Source organism: Bipolaris maydis, assembly GCF_028858645.1.
Source record: "Bipolaris maydis strain C4 unplaced genomic scaffold PSV08scaffold_8, whole genome shotgun sequence".
NCBI lineage: Eukaryota > Fungi > Ascomycota > Dothideomycetes > Pleosporales > Pleosporaceae > Bipolaris > Bipolaris maydis.
Genome location: NW_027093864.1, coordinates 1,492,153 through 1,511,827, shown reverse-complemented (window position 1 = coordinate 1,511,827; position 19,675 = coordinate 1,492,153). Strand labels below are relative to the sequence as shown.

Sequence of the window (19,675 nt, the reverse complement as noted above, 5' to 3'; positions counted from 1 at the left end):
TATTATATACTTTAACTATAAAGTTAATTTTTTTAATACCTAATTGTAGTAGGTTAAGGTGTAGCCTACTATTCTTTTCTAAGATAATTGATCTAATACGCTATATAGCAAACAGAGCGAAAAAATCAAGCAATAGCTGTTTATTAGACCATTTCCCATCCTATCTTGAACTTGGCAAAGTTTATGGAGGCCCGCAAGTGTATGCTTCCAATATACATCTTGATTTAGAAGATAGCGACGGCGTTTGGTGGACTTGCTACACCTCCTGGTACCTGTGATGGATCATTATTAGCTCTGTGTCGTGTATCATCAAATAGTATCTTTTCTTTTGCACCCTCCATCTTTCCTGCGAGTGTACTCACGTAGCCTCTAAAATTTGGAAAAAGAAGCAAGAAGATGCGGTCCAGCATACCTTGAGTGGCACACTGCTCACAAAGCATGTATTCCTTCCCAATTCTGCGCTCTTGTTACACAGTGCCTCCAAGTCCCACATTTCGCCAATCATAACCCCCCAACCACCAAGTAGCCATTGATGCAACAACCCACCACCTTGCATCTCTTCCTCCCAAGACTCGTTTGCCCATATGCCACCGGGGGCGTTATGAGGGCCTACTAGAGGTGACATTTCGAAAGAAGGGGCATCAGACGCTGTCATTCAGTTAGGAGACATTTGATACAGAGAACCTCTAGTATGAGATACGAAGACGACACGAACTAGGTTGAGTAGAGGAAAGAAAATAGATCGAGAAAGATCTTACCAACAGCTGCGAATCCACTTTCCCATATCCACTGTAAGCTCTGCTTGTCGGACTGAACACCAAGGAAAGTTGGTGGCTTGTCCTTGATCGTTTTTCTGTCTGCTTCGCTGAGCTTGTTGTAATCACGGGTAAAGCCTGTTCTTAGCAAGAGCAGGTCGCCCTCTCTTGGCTGCACGTCCACATCCTTCAACATGTCTCCCAGCACGTCTGCAGTGATGCTGTTCGCTTCCAGCGAATTCACTTGCTTTTTGCCTTTCTTCTCGAGATAGCGCGGATAGTCTAGGATGATGCCTCTGGTTGTGATGCCGCCTGAATTGGCCACACGGTCGATACCAATGACTTGCGACGATTCAATATCTTGCTGTGAGCGTCCGCCGTAGTATTTCTTCGCGCTTTGGTATCCGTAATGTCGAAAACCATCCCACTGGCTGCTTCCCTGCGTGTTGAAATCCACATGGTCGTCATTTACTGTTCGTTTTGTCCCGTCAGGATGCTCCTTGTTTTTCATGGTCCAAGAGAATGATGGCCGGTTGAAGGATGGGTGGGATGGCAGATTAAGATACCAGTCCAAAGACACACGGTCGCCGGTTTGGATTTCTTGTGCAGCGGCTTTGACAACAGAGGGAGTGATCATATTGAGGGCACCAAGTTCATCATTGGCACCGTAGAGGCCCCATGCATTTCCTGGAGGACCGCTCTTGTCAAGCGGAAGCTCGGTAAACGGAGGGCGAGGCGGTGGTGCCATTGGAGATCCTGAAAGTTGCTCTTGGCTTCTGTAATATCTAGTCTAAGTAGTACTGTTCGAAGACCCAGGTGATTCGGGTTCGGAATTTGAATAACGGAACTAGGCAGAGGACGATACTTTAGGCGTCTCAGTCCGAGGCATAGGCAAAGTGACGTATAGTGGGGTAAAGGGCGGGGTAGCTTCTGTTCCCTGTTGCTACTCGTTGCCTGAGCCGATTATTGGCGTAGTGCGGAGATAACAAATACTGATCGGAAAAGCAAGCGCCAAGCATCTCGAATTGACACTGTTTTGGCAGTCGCTGAAGAAACTCTCGCAATACGCGTGCACAAATTTGCTGCAATCTATGCGCTTTCGACATGGCTGCGATTTATCTATTCAACCCACAATATTGGCGCTCCTAAAAGTCGGGACCCATCCCTACACCGATTTCTCTTGAGCCAGTGTTCTTCAAATGGGCACCGCTACCCTTGAACAGGCTTTGCCAAATGAAGGCTTCACTCAACAACAATTCTATATCTTTTTCGGTCCATTGCCGAGTGGGTAGTGATTGCAAAAACATCATAATCTCTTGGAAATCCATCTTGCGGAGTTGATCCGACCATTTTACAAGAAAGGCGGCACAGACGTAAAGATGAAAAGACGAAAATCCGTCTTCTTCGGCCTAACACACGTCAGTCATTTGTCTGTGTTTCAGCCAACAATACATACCAGATAGGTATCCCACATCCGTATTGTGTTCTTCACGGATATTTCACGCATCAAAAGACAGTTCATCCAACGGAAGCTGAACTGAATGAACTCGACACCCTCATTTTGGAGATGCTTGGCTAGCCCATCATCGATGCGTGTGGTGAGATCTCTCAGGCTTGACACTTGCCTCTGGATGCCCGGTTGGTGGGCGATATAGTTGTCCTGTATCCCATCAAGCAGCTTAGTCAAACACCAGAATGAATCGGCTTCTACAGCGTCAAGAACCTGCTTAGGTAGCTGCCCAGGATCCATACCAGACTCGATGTCGGGGTCTGAGATGTAGGCACCCAGGAAGACCTGCCAGAATGGGGTTACCAGGTCGTTGATGCCCTGTACGTAGCCCGAGGCGGGGTGCCGTATGGCCCAGACGTATAGTATGCGTTCGAGCGACCGCTGCGTCGCTTCGTAGCTATAGAGCTCTAGGTGGGGGTTTGTCCGAGGCACGTCAATGCTGATTTGATGCCATATCGCTTCGTCCAGGCCACGCCCACGCCCTCGGTTCGTCGCAGGATAAGAAGCGCCCCCGGCCATACCAGAGGCGACAGCGCCCGCACTACCAGAAGTCCCTCGCTCGAAAGCTTGCCGCACACCCTCGAGGTATTCCTTCCGTTTGCGCTCCAGTGTCGCAACCCTCCTTTCGCTACTGGTGGGGAGGTATCCCAACAAGACCTGCCATGTCATGGCGCGTACTTCAGATGGCACACCTGACCATGCTGAGTCGCGCAAATCGGAAAGCGAGATGGTGCTGGCTTGAAGTATCCGTTTGAATTTGTTTATTCTTGTTGTTCGGGCCGAGTGCTCCTCAATTTGCTTTGCTGACGCATTCGGGTCTACGGGGGGATGTGAGATAAGATGTAGAGAATTTGCGGGGTCGCGTAGGATTTCTTGGTATTGCGGTCGCAGTATCTTTCCCTCAATCTTCTTGGCGGTTGGGTAGTTGGGTATGCCTCGCTCTTCGGCTATGTCACCACTGTCTATTGCCCGCCATGCAGTTGAGCCCTGACTTTCCCTGCGAGCGGTGCCGCCTGGGTCCTTTGGCTTTGTTGGCTGTTTGCGACGGCCCTTTCTCCGCATGTTTGCAATGCTCGGTAGGCCAAATTCGTCTTCGTCGTCTTCAAACATATTGTCGGGGTCATCTGGATCGTCGCCATGGTTCCAGTCTTGCTGTGTGTCGTTGAGAAAATGGCTATATGTTGGGCGCGAGCGGGGCGACGTTGTCTTGCTTGACCAACCTGGGGCAATGCTCGACTCGCGACTATGCGTAGCCGATGGCGGGGTGCGAGGCCGTGACGTCGACCCAGAGACGCTCCTTTGACGGTCAGTCTAAGTGACATACGTGAATGTGGTACCAACAAAACATACAGTGAGCTGAAGTTGAGTATGTCGGCATGGGAGTATGATGCGCCGATAACCTTCTTGCTTGTGGGCGAGGTAGCGGTATTGGATGTCGTGCGCCAAAAAGGTGAGGCAGAACTGCGCAATCAATGTCAATATCGGCGGTGTGGGTGCGGCTCGGGCATAGCAACGTACGAGGAGCGGTCTGTGTGTAGGGAAGCGATGTGTTAGCTACCCCGGGTATCGTGATGTATGTACGCTTGGTGGTTTGGATGGACACGAACCGACCTGCACCATTTCCTGGCGACGTGTCAGAAAATACTCGGCATTTGCGCATACACGGACGAAGAATCACAAACCTGCTGCTGCTTTTTGGAAGCCATGGTGGAATCGAATGCGTCTCTTGAAATCGTGTCGCGACAACGCCCCGCTGCGAGGCTCCGAGCTCCAAGTCGCCCGACCACGGCGCTGCCGCTCGTGCTTTCCATCCATCGCGCCTGCCACGCCAAGCTCCGCCCACACTAGTGCGACTGCCCGTTGCTTCTCATCTCCCAACCTCAGGCAGCCTTTTCTTCTCTCACCTTCACCCACCCGCCTTCTATCGCGTCAATCCCCTAATTCTGAAACTATCGCCTTACTCTTTTGCGACTGTACAATCTGTCTTTCCAACAGAGTTTTCCAGGTAGTCGAAGCTTTTGATCAGAGCATCGCGCCAGGAGCTCAAGTAAAGGACTGCCATCACCCCAGTCCTTTTCTGACTCTGCTTCTTAATCACTTCTAGCTCCGACTTCAGCCGTTGAAATGGCCGACGAGAACTACGAGGACGATATCTTTGACGATCTGTAAGACAATCGACCTGGATGCGATGCGTTCAGCTATTCTGTGACGCCATTCTGCGCAATGCTAATTACCAGCCAGTTATGACGATGAACCCACGTCACAGCAAGCCCCAGCGGCATCTGCACCTGCACCCAAGGCCGAGCCAGAGCCAGCACCTACCGAATCTGCGAGCGCACCGCCTCAGGATGCTACCCAGAATCACAACCAAAATGCTGAAGCATCATGGCCAGCCCAAGGTGCGGCGGGTGAGGACACACAAATGGGCCAATCTGGCTTCAATGCTGGAGGCGAACAGTCCTTTGATAATACACCTGCAGAAGATGACAACTATGGGCCAATAAACGTAAAAGAAGACGGGTAAGTCATGCATGCTTGATATCGAATTAATATCCCAGAGGCGCATCACAAGGTAAAGTCACACGTACGAGATACAATCTCATCTACCTACCGAACACAAACCGTTATAAGGATCAAAACTATTATCGGTCGCATGAAAATTAGTATTGGGACATCAGACAGCGACAAAGGGTACATCAATTGCTTGATTTCTCTAGGCGTTTGATTAGGAGCATGCCCTAGACGTTCTCATGCGCTCGCACTACCCAAGCGCGCCTTGGGTCGTGACTGGCCAGCCTGGTGTGTAAAGGCTTAGGATCTTGACAAGATACGAAGATTGGCAATCTGCGTCGCCCATTTGGCGAGCGTTTTGAATATGACGGGTTAGGCCATCAAGCATGGTTGTTGGAAGAAGCTGGAAGACACGGGTCAACGGCTCTGCGATACTCAGAAACAACTATCAACGCGCCTTTCGCAAGGACTCTTGTGGCTTGCCCGAACGTTGGCAGCGCCTCATGTCGATATATACCTAGGTACTTGATAGCGCGTACCAGCAACGCAAGCAGAGGATAGCTACCGAGTTGTAAGAATGTCTTTCTCAGACGTCTGCACTCGAATCCATAGCAAAACACAGACGCTTCATCCGAACCATACTGTGCCTTTGCAGGGCTACTTTTGAACCTCGAAATGTCGATCTTGAGTACGTGGTTTGCGTTGCTAGTCTGCTTGATTGGTCTACACCACAAGATTCGACATGTTGGGATTAGGATGCGGCGTTGGACATGGCTTCGCTTAAGTTCTGTATTCGGTCATCATCACAACCAACATCGGACAGTCAGGGTGCCTGAATGCAAAGTACCTAAAATCACCGAGGCAAAATGCTCTAGGGTACGATGGTACCTCGAACTTGTGTCTGAATCACCAACACAAACAGGCAATACATTCAACCTGCCTTTCCACGCCTTCAGGACCGCCAGGATACACTATAGTCTGGCTATTCGATATTACTGGACGAACCATACGCCATATCCGAAATCATGCGCTTCTCCCCGCTTCGCCCGCCAAAGACCCTTGTCCTACACCTTCTTCCGGACGTCGATTACATTACTGGAGCCCAGTGACTTTGCGCATACATGTGGCGATCACTGCCCTATGCCCTGTCGATATCACAAGATGTCAGGTTGTTGGGATATCATCTTCACTGTTCACTCATCTCGAATGGCCTTTGGATACTAATTGTCGACAACCTGTGATGCGTCTCAATATCCCTCTATACTCCTGTTTTTATCCACCATGTCAATACTGACGTACTGACACCAACTGTAGCAAGATGTTCATCGGCGGTCTGAATTGGGAGACTACTGAAGGTACGTTTATTGACTTGGGCTAGGAGTAGTTACTAGTCTTTCACCTTGGCAGCTGCCACTTGTCGGCCTTGTAACCATTGCGACAAGCAACAACACATAATCAGTACTAATTTCTAATACACAGATTCCCTCAAGGGGTACTTCTCACAATTCGGTGAGGTCAGCGAGTGCACAGTTATGCGCGACTCTGCTACTGGCCGGTCCCGAGGTTTTGGTTTCCTCACCTTCAAGGACCCCAAATGCGTCAACATTGTCATGGTTAAAGAACACTATCTGGACGGCAAGATCGTATGTCAACCACCAATTCAAATGAGAACTATTCGCTAACAATGATCAGATTGACCCAAAGCGGGCTATTCCACGTGAAGAACAAGAGCGAACCAGCAAAATCTTTGTCGGCGGTGTCAGCCAAGAAGCAACGGAGGAGGATTTCACAAACTTTTTCAAGCAATTTGGCCGTGTAGTCGATGCCACCCTCATGATGGACAAAGAAACGGGCCGCCCTCGTGGCTTCGGTTTCGTTACCTTCGACGGTGATGCGGCAGTAGATGCTACACTACGCGGTCCACTTCAGATTCTCGGCAAGCAAATCGAAGTCAAGCGCGCCCAGCCTCGCGGAAACATGCGCGATGACGATGGGGGTGACGGAAACAAGAAGTTCGGTCGCGGCAACAAGTTCAACAAGTTCAATGATGGCGGAAATGGCGGTCAGGGTGGAGGGAACGGCTATGAGAACGGCGGAGGAAACATGCAAGCACAAGGTAGCAACACTGCCATGTCTCCGGCTATGATGGCCCAGTACTGGCAGCGGATGCAGCAATACTTCCAATCTATGCAGCAAACACTCGCTCAACAACAGGCTGGTGGCGGCATGCCAGGTAACCCTATGGGTGGAATGGGCGGTATGAACCCGATGCAGATGCAGCAGATGCAACAGCAGATGATGAACCAAGGCATGAACCGCGGTACTGGCTCGCCAAACCCACAGATGATGGGTGGTCCTGGCGGTATGAATCCAATGCAAATGCAGCAGATGCAAATGCAACAGATGCAACAGATGCAAGGTGGAGGCGGCCCAGGCGGGCCCGGAGGCCCAGGCATGATGAATGCTCAAGGCGGGCAAAACGCTGGTCCTCGCCCAGCATACACGGCACAAGACCAGCTGGCGTTTGAACAGCAGAAATACGAGCAACAGCAAGCTCGTCGCCAGCAACAACTTTCTGGTCCCGCGGGCTACGGCGCGGCACAGGGCGGCGGCCCAGCAAGTTGGGACGGCATGTACGACGACGCACCTCCACCCAACGTTCCCTCTGGACCTAGCGGCGGCCGTGGCGGTGGTGGCTTCAGAAACAACCGGTCTCGTCAGGGATCCAGCCAACCTCCGTCTGGCGGCGGCCAGGCTCCCATCAATGCGCCCACTGGTCCTAAGAACGCTGGTGTCCGCGGTGCCAATTACCGTGGCGGAGGCCACCGTGGAGGCGGCGGCTTCAGACACCAACCGTATGGTGGCCGTGGCGGTTAAAGCGTCATTATTGGAGTTGATCACCCGCAACCGAGAAGCTTCACGTAGTGGAGAAGGGGAGAAGTATGGCTCTTAGAATCACAAGTCTGAATGGCAAAGGAGAAGAAGCAGGAAAGGAACGAAGCGAAACTACTTTCTCACCTCCTTGTCTAACTTCTCCTCGCCTAACCAAAACTTGAGGACTGCTGCTTGGACGAGAACATGGAGAGCGTAGAGTTAATACGGCTACTGTGTCTCCTCCACTAAGGTATGCCATTCAGTTTGGGGAGAAACACTTCTTTCTTCCTACATCCATCATCTCACCTTGAAACGGCTCAAAAGCGCAGAAAAAAAGTTTCAGTTCAAAGGGACTATCCACTCAATCAACCAATCAAACCTAATGGAGGAGTACGGTATGTTAGGGCAGAAAAAACCAAAAAGAGGAATCAGAAAAATCATAATGGCATGCTTCGGCAGTTTGGGGTCCTTTTTATTCTTCTATCTGCGAGACGGGGTTGAACTCTTGCGTTCGTTTTTGTATATTATAATTGCTGTTTTTTACTTTACTTAAAAAAAATAATGCGCGGGATTTTTGTTTGGAGTTACCTTTGATTGGGGAAATGAGCGTGAATACTAAAGATGGTGTTTGAAGATCTACCAGGCGAGAGCATGTAGGGAATCGAAATCGAAACCCAGACGGTTATCTCTTGAACGACTTATTCGGCACAATTTATCAAACGTCGAGAACGCTGATGATACAATATACATAATAAGTTCATTACGTTACGACATGACATCGTCTCCTATACTCTATAATCTCGTATGAAAACAGACCATGAATCCACATCAACCGCAGGCCAACCAACTCAATCGCCTGCAGATATGCCATAATAAACCAAAAAGCCAATACGCTCAAATACCAAAACCAGACGCTATGCAATAAAACCAAACAAAAAATAAATCAAGCTCCAAGAACGAACTGTCGAAGTGACGCCCATATGGCTCTATACGTCGCTTCCGTCTCCTTGCTGCCCTTAAACTTGTAGTTCCACTTCCAGCTTGCGTCAGGCCAAGGACCCGCCCACAATTTGATGGAGATTTTGAAACCAATATACCCATTCGTAACGCATTTCATTAGACATGCAAACATCGCGACGATACCAGCACCCAGGATAGAATAGGCTGGTCCGAAGTCCATGGTATACCATACATTTTCCCAACTCGCCTAGAAGCCGAGGCAGGTTGGAATATGGAGGAGTACAATTGCCCAGGGCAGGATGCTGGAGAGGACGAGGGTCCAAGAACTTGCTGCCAAGGGAGCGGCAGGGATCGCCTCCCCAGCGTTGCCCTGTGGTCCGTTGCCTGAGGGTGCTGGCGTGGCTTCGGGGTAAATTGTGCGAATTGTCGTGAAGCCACGGTCGTCGTAGCCAGTTACAGTCTTAGGCCCATTGCCGGAGGAATCCGTAGGCAAAGCTTGCGGCGATGAGATAGAGGAACCTGGAGGGGACATCTACAAGATTGAAGTCAGTATACTGTTTGTAAAGTCGAGGAACTGCTGAAGAAATGGCTTACTGACAGTGGCTGAGCTGGGTGGAATCACCTTTCCGGAACTGGAAACAGTCCACCCACTCGGAAGGCCAGGGTAGTTTGCAAATGTGGGTTGAGCAGTGGGAGTAGCGCTCGGGTCAGGAATCCAGGGGTAAACGCTGGGGCGCTCGGCACTGGTTTGGTGAGGTTGGAAAGGCAGAGGAGCGCCATTAGCTGTTGCGGTGACTGCTGGTGCGTCTGCAATTGGAGCATTACCTCCCGCGAAAATGGTACCGCCGTTGGACCTTATGGATTTCCAAGTACCAGATTGATCGCCGTAGATGTACTGGGAACCAGTGGAGTAGTCCTGGACCTTGAGCGACTTGACAGTCATAGTGAAAGGTCCCTTGGAGTAGTCGGTAGGACCACGAGCCCAAGAAATAGTACCGGCAGGGTTCGAAGGGTCACCACCGCTCCACGAGCCAAACTTGACCTGCATGGGTGTTTGGGGGTACTGGTTGTCGGCGTTGGCAGGTTCAAGAGTGCGCACAGTTTGTCCGTCAATCTGCCATGCAATCTGCTCTGGTGTCCAGATGATTGTATACGTCTTGAAGCCTGACTGGCTACCGGGGTCTGAATGGAAAGCACCACGGTTGTAGTCGGTTGTCTGACCTGGATGGCTGTTAGCAAGTCATTTTTGAAGTTGACGCGTGCATGGCTCAACAAACTCGATTGTATCTTACCTTTTCCAAAATAGTTGGACTGGGCCTCATCCGGGTCTGCACCAAGCCATTCCCAGTCAATCTCATCAAGGGTGTCGGACTGCAAGACAAAGCTGCTAACAATGCCCGCGCCCGGCGCAGCCTTGAGTTGAATGTCTACCCTGCCGAACATTATGTACCATAGCGAAGTGAGCTGTGGCGCATCGCCAGACTTTGAGACGGTAAAGGATACGCCATCGGAGCCATAGGTTGGGTTGCCCTGCGGAGTGAAACTGTCGGACTTTGAGCTGAAGTCAATGTTTACGGTTTTTCCCAATGCGGAGTCTGGAGGGCAGTCGGTTCGTAAGGTCGGATTGCAGTTGGACCAAGTTTGTGCTGCAGAGGGAACGTATAGGATAGTTGAGAGCAGAGCTGCGAGGGCTCTTGTTGTAGAACGCATCTTAGTGAAGGTAACAGGCGATAGCGATAGTGGTGTGAGATATATTCGAAGACGGATGCAGTCAAACGAATGATGGTCAAGAGCGTTACGGCAGCCTACGGCGCACTGGCGGGTATGCACGTGAGCACTGTGAAGGTGAAGTGCGACAAGGTACCTTCTCAGCGCTTGAGAGGCGGTCGGGAAGCAGTGTGCAGAGGTGGCCGGTACTGTGGCCGGCGATCCTGCAGCTTTTGTAGAGTCCCAGCCATCTCTGAGCGGTGGCCTACGTAGTGTGCTGCAAGTGAAACTGGGATAGTGCGGCCAGGCTTGCTTGTTGCGATACGGGAGTGGATGGAATTGGGCGAGGTTGGCAAGGCGACGCCGAGGTGGTTGGTAGGCGCACCCAGCCACACCAAACCCCTGCCGAGCACTCGACCGCCAGACGCTGCTGCCAACACGCAATCTTGGTGCGCGTCCAGAGCCCCGGCCTATGACGAAGCCGGTAACTTGTCGAAAGCTGTCAGCGACCGAGTTGGGCAGCGATCCAGGATGCAAGCAATAAGAGCGCAGTCAGCAGGGTGGTGGTTGGTGTGAGAAGAGAGGAGAACACCCTGGTTCGCATGCGGGCGGGTGTGGCGTCATGCATCTAGGCCCCGCAACACCACCACGTTCATCCCACCACGAGTCCTGTCGCTTTTTTTAGGCTTCCTCGCCATCTCCGCATTTGCACGACCCGCAGTCGGATCTCCAATAGCATCTGCAGCGGAAAAGTAGACCCTGCATAACCGGCTTTAGGCCCCTCGTCGCTCCATCAATATTGAATTGAGTCACACGCATCTGAAGACTTTGGCCATTTTACCACATCTCACCACCACCATCCGGCAAAAGCAACCCCCAAGGAGAAGAAATGTCTCTGACCAACGCCACACCGCTAGAGGTTGCACAGGCAGCTAGACTCGGGTCCCGGAAACTGGCCGTCTTATCTACCGACGAGCGGAATGCGGCGCTGACAGCCATCCATGATGCACTGGCGAGTGCCAAGGATGAAGTACTGGCTGCCAATGTTCAGGATCTCGAGGCTGCCAACAAGGCTGCAGCAGGAGGCACGCTCAGCGCGAGCTTGGTAAAGAGGCTGGATCTGGGCAAGCCGGGCAAATACGAGGATATGCTTCAGGGCATACTGGATGTACGAGACTTGGAAGACCCCATCAACAAGACAACTGCAAAGACGCTGCTCGACGACAATCTGGTCTTGTCGCGGATCACGTGTCCAATTGGCGTACTGCTCATCATCTTCGAAGCACGGCCCGAAGTCATTGCCAACATTTCCGCGCTTGCAATCAAGTCTGGGAATGCCGCCATCCTCAAAGGTGGTCGTGAATCCAGCAACAGCTTCGCAGCAATTGCATCCATCATCTCAAAGGCCTTGGCATCGACTGCAGTACCATCAGACTGTCTCCAACTAGTTCAGACCCACGATGTTATTGCCGATCTCCTTAAACAAGATACCTACATTGACCTATGTATCCCCCGCGGCGGCAACAAACTAGTCCGCTATGTCAAAGACACGACCACGATCCCGGTTCTCGGCCACGCTGACGGCATATGCTCCACCTATCTGTGCTCCGACTACCCTGCAGACAAGGCTACCAAAATCATCCTTGATGCAAAGACGAGTTATCCTGCAGGCTGCAATGCACTTGAACAACTTCTTGTAGAAGAAGAAGCCCTCACCACAAGTCTCCCAGTCGTTGCAGAAGCCCTTTTACAAAAAGGCGTCTCACTTCGTTGCGACAATGCATCACTAGTCGCACTCAAAGGAAAACTGGATCCTCACTCGGCAGCATTACTGCAAGAAGCAGGACCAGAAGACTACGATACCGAGTTTCTGGACTACATTCTTGCTATCAAGACCGTCGCAAATGTGGAAGAAGCCGTTTCTCACATCAATACACACGGATCTCACCACACCGACGCCATCCTGACTACGTCAGAAGCGACGGCCAAGTCGTTTCTCGCAGCCGTGGACTCCTCCAGCGTATACTGGAATACGTCTACGCGCATGGCTGATGGGCAGCGATATGGATTCGGAACTGAAGTCGGCATCAGCACGAACAAGATTCACTCGCGAGGACCTGTCGGATTGGAAGGCCTGACGATATACAAATGGGTGATTGTAGGCGATGCACAAGTGAGTGCTGAGTACGGGGCAGGAGGCAAGCAATGGAAACATCAACGCCTACCCGTCGGTGATGAGGAAAGCATTGCACAAAATGAAGAAGAGAGGGAGGTTTTGAGGAGGTTTAGGGCGAACAAGGCATGAGTTACATGTGGCCACTGCTCTTGTGATACGTTTACATGCCAGGGGATTGGCCTAGGCTACCTTGTTCAAGGTGTTGGGCGCAGTCACGTGACAGCCACGGCTTTGCCAAGAGTGTTATCGATAGAGAAGATCTAGTGCACAGACGAAAAAAGCCAACTTTACACGCGTTTTGCGCACGCTATAGAGCTGATAATTTAATATAGACAAGAAGAGAAGCAAGAGGCAGGTTATACGAGTTGTTTTATAGTAGTTTCGAGGTGTGCAGCGCCGTAGTTAAGAAAGTAGAGTTTGTCTGTTAGTAATAGAGTGATGAATCAAGTAACAATCACGTGATTGCGTAGTCGCTGCAACCCATTAAAATTGCCTACTACACTCCAAACTCTTGGCTCTTCATGTCTATCTATCAAGATAAAGCAGTGATAACGAAGATCGACGATGATCCCAGGCCTCATCAAAAAAGCCTCATACCCTGACACGCAAACATGCCTCCACGTGTACCCTTTATTTCCTCACCGCATCCCGCATTTCCCACACTTACTAGGTGCGTACCCATGCATCTCCGATCGCCCCCTCCCCTCCCTCACTCAATCTCATTCATTCCACTCTATATCAATCAAGCACGAAACCATCGTTAACTCCAGACCATTTCCAAGAAGATCAGAAATCCCCTAAGAAAGAAAGAAATCCCCATGTTCATCAAAATCGAGAATGATGCAAACAGCGCATAAACACGACGTATAAAAATAAACCCCTAGTACACCCGACACTTACGCGTGTCGCGCGAATCCCTTCATCTTCCAACCACCTTTGTCCCCACAAATACTCATATGCACTACAAGCCTACACACACATGCTTGCAACGCGCCCATATCAACAAAGTTTTTTCTCTCTCTCTCTCACGTATCCGAACAAAAAAAAACATACCACACTTACTACCTTTTTTTTTTCTCTCTTCTACTATTTCTCGTGACTCCAACTCGACTCCACCCCCCTTTTTTTTTTAAAAAAAAACAGAAGAGCGCCGTCAACAGAGCAATTTTTTCTTACCGTTTCCCTTTCTTTCCCCGAATCAAGCAAGAAAACAAACTAAACTAGCAAGGGCAAAGGTAAAAGGGTGCCCTAGTAAAGTAGATGGGCAAAGAGAGAAGGTGAGAAGAGAAAAACACACACACACACACACACAAACACACACACACATGTTGTAGTCGGACCGAATAAAACCTGTTCAACCGGGCACGGGAAATTCATGATCGGGGTTTGCGGGCATTGAGTAAGTTTTTTTCTTTTTCTTAATTCCCCCGAATCTACTCTACTAGTGGCTTTTGTGGCACGATTCATGATTTGAACCGGTGGGAGAGTTTCTTTTATTTTTTGCGTGATTGCGTCATCGTAATAACGCCGTCTTGAGTCGGTGGTTATTGCGATGTGCTTTTTGTTAGTGGGGGGGAAAGAGGTGGGGGTTAAATTAATAAGTGGAGGAACATTGTAGATCGTTGATATGGAGTTGCGCATGAATGGACGGGTGGATGCAAGGAACAGAGCTTGCCAGGGTACGGAAGCGAGTAAGTTCAGAAAGCGCTGACAAAGAAGACCATTCACAAGAGACAACAAAAGTCCAAAGGAGAAACGTGACTTTGCAAAAAGGTAATGTCTATCCTTTCATCACTGCCAACATCGACTAGATGCTGTGCAGATGCAACAACTATCTATCTACCTAGAGTCCAAACATGCACACATGCGCCGACTCCCTATTCCATGCCGTCCCTTTCGTAAATAAGCGTGGTATCCTGTAAACATCTCTCAAAATCCATAGCATGCCCAGCATTCATTGTGTATGCGTCTAGTCAACACCCTTGTTCCTCAGCGCAAGAGAAGGCTTGGTGAAGATTTGGGCACCATCCACGAGACGACGCTCCTCGTTCTTGCGACCGTTGACAAAGTCGGGGTAGTTGAGAGTAAGCTCAACAGCTCCGTTGACAACGTGGTCTACGGCCTCGACACCCAGCATGAATGAGTGGTCCTGGTTACCTACCTCATAGCGCCATGAACCGAAGCGGCCACGCGACAAGATGTCCTTGGCCTGAAGGGCAGGGAGGAGCTTGGTGAGGACGCCTTCACGCTCAAGCGAAGGAGTGGGGTATCCGTGGTCAAAGGCGCGGTGGTAGGTGGAGACAATCTCGTCATCGGACTTGATCATCTCGGTGTTGATGAGACCCTGAATGCAGTCCTTGAGCAGGTTCTCCCGGTCTACTGGCTTCATGCCAGACTCGGCAACCTCCAACATGATGGACCAGTATGGGCCTTCCTTGGGCTCGGTGGAGCTGGGCTTTGAGCCGTCAGCGAGCTGCTGGGTGGCGAGCTTGACATCCTTTTGTGGTTGGTTGTAGGGTGAGTAGTTGGAGAAGATGGTGGCACGGTAGAAGGGGCAGTCGTCCTCGGGGAAGTACAGCCAGCACTTGTCGCCGATGCGCTCTGGGCGCTCGCCACGAAGGCCAACACCAATGACGTGAGTGGTGGAGTAGTAGAGACCCTTGCTGAGATCAATGAGCTCCTTGTCGCCCATGGACTCGACCAGGGCATCGACAGCCATGGTGTTGATGAGCTTCTTGTAGTTGACGACAGTGCCGTCCTTGAGGTGTACCTTGTGGCCATCGGCGTCGACCTTGGTCACCTTGCTGTTCTCGCCGTATCGTGTCTTGGACTCTGGCAGCGTCTTGGCGACAGCGATCCAGATACCACCGGTACCGTCTCGTGCGGGGAAGCGGAAGGTGGCGTTGGGGCCCCAGTTTCCAGCAGTCTTGCCGTGAATGATGTTGTACATGACACCCTTGACATTGGGTGCAGCGACACGCTCGCCAAGCCACTCGCACTGCATCTTGGTGGTGGGCACAGCCCAGACCTTGAAGTTGTATGGCCTCATGAAGAGGTCGGCAATGCCGACACCCATCTGTCGGACGATCCACTCGTCAAAGTTCTTTGGCTTGGTGTTTGCCACGCGAGACTCGAGGGCGGCATCAATCAGACCGTCCATGCACTTTGCCTGGTCGTCCTTGCCCAACATGGACAGGTTGTTCTGGAACGGGTAGGGGACCCATTGGCCCTTGCAGCGGACGTAGGAGATGCGCTGGTGGGTGAACCAGTCGTCTTCCTTGGGCAGGGCCTCGTCGATGCAGTCGTCAAAGTACTTGTAGTGGGAGAAGATGACATGGCCACCAACGTCGTAGAGCTGGAGCGTGGTTAGGAACGAGCAGCCAGCCAATTGGCGGGCGGGGTACTTACAAAGCCCTCTGGAGTGGTGTCTGTAGAGGCCAAGCCACCAGGTGTCTCGTTGGCGTCGACAATCAGCCATGAGGGGCCATCCTGGGCTTGTTAGCACGAGAACAAAGCTGTGTTGCGCACTGGAGGGAAGACTTACGATCTGGTTGAGACGCTTTGCGGCACCCAGGCCGGTTGGGCCAGCGCCGATGACGAGCACATCAACAGAACTTTGCCATGGTCAGTTTGAGCGAGGCGTTGGCGAGGGCAGAAGGAGGGGAAGGGAAGGCAAGGGAAAAGAGCAAGGTGGGCTGGGCGGTGAACGTACATTTCTTCCTTTGCGGATCCCATGGTGCCCTGGAGGATTTCTTGGAAACTTGGAACTCGCTTTAGTGTCTGGCGAGCGAGATTGAGCATGTATATGTGTGAAGCTACGAGGAGCAGTGGCCTGTGAACACTTGGGGCGTGGGTGGGAGGAATATAGAGTAGCTGGAGAGGAACTAGGGACGCCAAGGAGGATACTGTTATAAGTGGGTCCAGGGTAGGTAGTGGGGGGCCAGCCGGCGAAGGACTGGGCTGGCAGCCACCTGGAGAGCTTCTGCATGTCCAAGAGAGGCTCGACGGCAGAAAAGGGGCAGGCCGCCATGGGGGCCCCGTCAGTGCAGCAACCGTGGCTGCTGGTGGGCACATGGATTGGTTCCAACTTGGTGCAACACCTGCCTCGCCTTTTGGATGCTGCTCGCATAGCGCGTGTGCACCACTAACCAGCAGGGTCGAGTATCGAGACCAGTATGGCAGGTATACAGTGGCGACAGCAGCGGCAGCGGGTGACAGCATGCTCTGCTGTGCTCCGCCCTCGCCCATGCACGCTCCCGTGGGAACCAGCCATCACCAGGCGGGCGTGATGCTGTGTACTTGGACATGTAGCATGTATGTGTACTATGTATGTACACTGACGGCATGTGCATGTGTGCATGTGTGTGTGTGTACCGTACCATATTTGTGCTCCTCCTCAGCCGACTAGGCAGTCGTAGGCGGGCAACTGCGTCTATCTCTTGGAGACTGCAGCTTCAGATCCACGGCCCACGGCCCACGGGCTGCGTGTCGTGCTAGTGCGACGGTGTAATCAAGCGTGTACGGACTGCTCAACGACAGCATGCATGCCCCCTATTGCATGGCTGGCCACGGCGAGTTGGGGGTCGCTAGGCCTGCCCTTTTGCCCTTTGGCGCGTCATGGGCCTTGTCTCCTGCGCCTGTAATGTAAGGCGGCTCTGCAGGGCGGCCACGGTACGCGTACGTACGCCTTCACCCACGCCCACACGCCCAGCGCAGTCGAGCGCGGCTTAAAATTTCGCCGCCAGAACCAAGGCTCGCAGAGCAGGCCGATTGCGCGTCCAATGCCCGGCTCCACAGCAGATCCGTTTCACGTCGCCATCGCCGCCATCAGAGCCGCGGCGGAATCGCCATGCTGCCCTGCTATCGGCGCGAGTACAACAGTCGACCGTTGCCCACTAGGGACGAGGCAGAGGCACCCCCTGTGCGCCCCCCAGTCGAATGTGTACAAGCTCCTCTGGCTGAATTTCCGCTCCGCCCCTCCCTTCGCTAGCGCCTAACGCATTACCATCACATTTACGCTTCCTCCCAACACTTCTGTCGCTCCTCATCTCCTTGTTGCCTCGAGTGCGCAGAGCCTTCTCCCAAGACCTGTACCCTGTGCCACGTTTGCGTTGCACCGTTTCACTGCACTCTTGACGCGCAAGACCCTCATCAGTCAGCGGCGCTAGCCCGCCCATCATTGTAACCTCAACCACAACTCTGCTCCCACCCCCGATCGCCGCATCTCTTCCTCGACCTCCGCCACCGCCAATTCCCTCTCCTTCCCTCCCTCTCTCTCTCTCCCTCTCCCTCCCTTCTACTTCTCCACAGTCCCTCGTTAGCTACCACCTCCCACAACCATGTCTCAAGACGAAAAGGTGAGGTCCTCAGTCGAGGCCTCCCGCGACACTGCTCTGCCAGTCCTGCCCACCGTCAACCCCGATGCGCAAAAGTCCGCACCTGAGCCGCCGACCTTCCATCCCGCCGTCTACATTGCGTACGCCTCACACACGACTGTCCCCTCTCTCGCTACGACGCACGCTAACCGATACGCAGCACATGGATCACGCTCAGCTCCAGCACAATCGTCTTCAACAAGTACATCCTCGACACGGCCAAGTTCCGTACGTCCACCTCCCGCCCCTGTCCCACAAGCGCATACTGACAGCGATCCTAAACAGACTTTCCAATCTTCCTTACAACATGGCATCTGGTCTTTGCGACTATCATGACGCAAATCCTCGCTCGCTTCACCACGATCCTCGACTCAAGAAAGAAGGTGCCCATGAACGGCCGTGTCTATCTGCGAGCTATTGTCCCTATTGGTATCTTCTTCAGCATGAGTTTGATCTGCGGTAACCAGGCCTACCTGTACCTGAGTGTGGCCTTTATCCAGATGCTCAAGGTATGTCAACATGACTCTACAGTCAACACGTGGATCCTAACTTTTGCTAGGCTACTATGCCCGTCGCTGTCTTGCTTACTACCTGGGGTCTCGGTGTCTCGCCTGTCAATCTGAAGACGCTTGGAAACGTGTCCTTCATTGTCATTGGTGTCGTTGTTGCCTCGATGGGTGAAATCAAGTTTGTTATGACTGGTTTCCTGTTCCAGGCCGCTGGTATCGCTTTCGAAGCTATCCGCTTGGTCATGGTCCAGCGTCTGCTCAGCGGTGCCGATTTCAAGATGGACCCCCTCGTCTCCCTCTACTACTACGCCCCCGCCTGCGCTGTTATCAACGGTGCCATCTTGCTCTTCACTGAGCTTCCTTCGATGACCATGGCTGACATCGACCGCGTCGGTCTCTTCACCCTGTTGGCTAACGCCTCCGTTGCATTCTTGCTCAATGTTTCGGTCGTCTTCCTGGTACGTTCATTGTTTCACCTGCACAAAACACATGCTAACAGATTTTCAGATTGGCAAGACCTCGTCGCTCGTCCTCACTCTGTCCGGTGTACTCAAGGACATCCTCCTCGTCTTCGCCTCCATGTTCCTCTTCAAGGACCCCGTCAGTCTCCTCCAGGCCTTTGGTTACAGCATTGCGCTCGGTGGCCTCGTTTACTACAAGCTTGGTGGTGAGAAGCTCAAGGAGTACCTTGGCCAGGGCAGCATGAAGTGGCAAGAGCTTGGTCACAGCAGGCCTGTTCTCCGCAAGCTCATGGTTTTCTCCGCCGTCATCATCTCCATGTTCTTCATCTTTGGCTCCCTTGGACCACGCTATGCTCCCGAGTCGACCAACCAGGTCTACAACGGTATCGGCAAACTCATTGGCGACAAGGCTGTATAAAGCGTTTTTTCAATAACCAGTGCACGCTATCAAAAGTCTTACGCACGCCTGTCGATGCACTTTACTACAACGTCGCGCCTTCTTCTTCTTCTTTTCTTGTCTTTTTATTGTCAACTTGGAGCAGGCTCGAGGTGTATGGTGCTTGGTATGATACATATAGACTAGTGGGTTTCTCTCAGCCTGAGTGAGCCTGCTTTGGGAAGCTCGTTGATTCAGGATGGAGCTTTGGGCACAATAGGGAAACGATGAAGTGATGCGTTTTTGTCGGATATAGATCTTGCAGGCATTCACAGCGACTGCGAGCGAAAGGTATATACCTTCTAGCCACATAATGATAATGCTTGTGAAGCAAACTATTCTTTTTGCGTGTGATGAGATGCAACTTGAAGTGTAGTGAATAACCCGACCCAGCCAATTAG

The 19,675-nt window shown here is 52.0% G+C and overlaps 6 protein-coding genes across 6 annotated transcripts; 3 read left to right on the top strand and 3 right to left on the bottom strand.

Moving 5' to 3' along the window:
* Window positions 1–224: 224 nt before the first annotated feature.
* Window positions 225–3,971, bottom strand: PSV08DRAFT_371809 (gtpase-activating gyp1; the record flags this gene model as incomplete). The annotated part of the gene is made up of 7 exons (XM_066093208.1): window positions 225–272; window positions 413–648; window positions 759–1,545; window positions 1,925–2,164; window positions 2,212–3,562; window positions 3,616–3,726; window positions 3,928–3,971. 7 exons carry the CDS (start codon window positions 3,969–3,971, stop codon window positions 225–227), a joined length of 2,817 nt encoding a protein of 938 aa, XP_065949052.1.
* Window positions 3,972–4,152: 181 nt separating this feature from the next.
* PSV08DRAFT_46131 (uncharacterized protein) lies at window positions 4,153–7,778 on the top strand. The gene is made up of 5 exons (XM_014218246.2): window positions 4,153–4,430; window positions 4,507–4,785; window positions 6,091–6,131; window positions 6,256–6,419; window positions 6,469–7,778. The coding sequence occupies exons 1-5, from the start codon at window positions 4,390–4,392 to the stop codon at window positions 7,651–7,653; spliced, it is 1,710 nt and encodes a 569-aa protein (XP_014073721.2). The 5' UTR covers window positions 4,153–4,389; the 3' UTR covers window positions 7,654–7,778.
* Window positions 7,779–8,388: 610 nt separating this feature from the next.
* PSV08DRAFT_204234 (glycoside hydrolase) lies at window positions 8,389–10,586 on the bottom strand. The gene is made up of 3 exons (XM_014218296.2): window positions 9,903–10,586; window positions 9,209–9,831; window positions 8,389–9,142 (listed from the first exon to the last, which is right to left on the bottom strand). Exons 1-3 carry the CDS (start codon window positions 10,318–10,320, stop codon window positions 8,858–8,860), a joined length of 1,326 nt encoding a protein of 441 aa, XP_014073771.1. The 5' UTR covers window positions 10,321–10,586; the 3' UTR covers window positions 8,389–8,857.
* Window positions 10,587–11,206: 620 nt separating this feature from the next.
* PSV08DRAFT_410335 (Aldehyde/histidinol dehydrogenase) lies at window positions 11,207–13,074 on the top strand (the record flags this gene model as incomplete). Its single annotated transcript, XM_014218295.1, has 2 exons — window positions 11,207–12,657; window positions 12,933–13,074. One exon carries the CDS (start codon window positions 11,207–11,209, stop codon window positions 12,620–12,622), a length of 1,416 nt encoding a protein of 471 aa, XP_014073770.1. The 3' UTR covers window positions 12,623–12,657; window positions 12,933–13,074.
* A 1,164-nt stretch (window positions 13,075–14,238) lies between these two features.
* Window positions 14,239–16,339, bottom strand: PSV08DRAFT_224956 (uncharacterized protein). The gene is made up of 4 exons (XM_014218294.1): window positions 16,206–16,339; window positions 16,038–16,107; window positions 15,902–15,982; window positions 14,239–15,848 (listed from the first exon to the last, which is right to left on the bottom strand). The coding sequence occupies exons 1-4, from the start codon at window positions 16,292–16,294 to the stop codon at window positions 14,463–14,465; spliced, it is 1,626 nt and encodes a 541-aa protein (XP_014073769.1). The 5' UTR covers window positions 16,295–16,339; the 3' UTR covers window positions 14,239–14,462.
* Window positions 16,340–17,529: 1,190 nt separating this feature from the next.
* On the top strand, window positions 17,530–19,609 carry PSV08DRAFT_410333 (triose-phosphate transporter family-domain-containing protein). Its single transcript, XM_014218242.2, has 5 exons — window positions 17,530–17,969; window positions 18,029–18,096; window positions 18,154–18,377; window positions 18,428–18,835; window positions 18,885–19,609. Exons 1-5 carry the CDS (start codon window positions 17,833–17,835, stop codon window positions 19,254–19,256), a joined length of 1,209 nt encoding a protein of 402 aa, XP_014073717.1. The 5' UTR covers window positions 17,530–17,832; the 3' UTR covers window positions 19,257–19,609.
* Window positions 19,610–19,675: the final 66 nt, after the last annotated feature.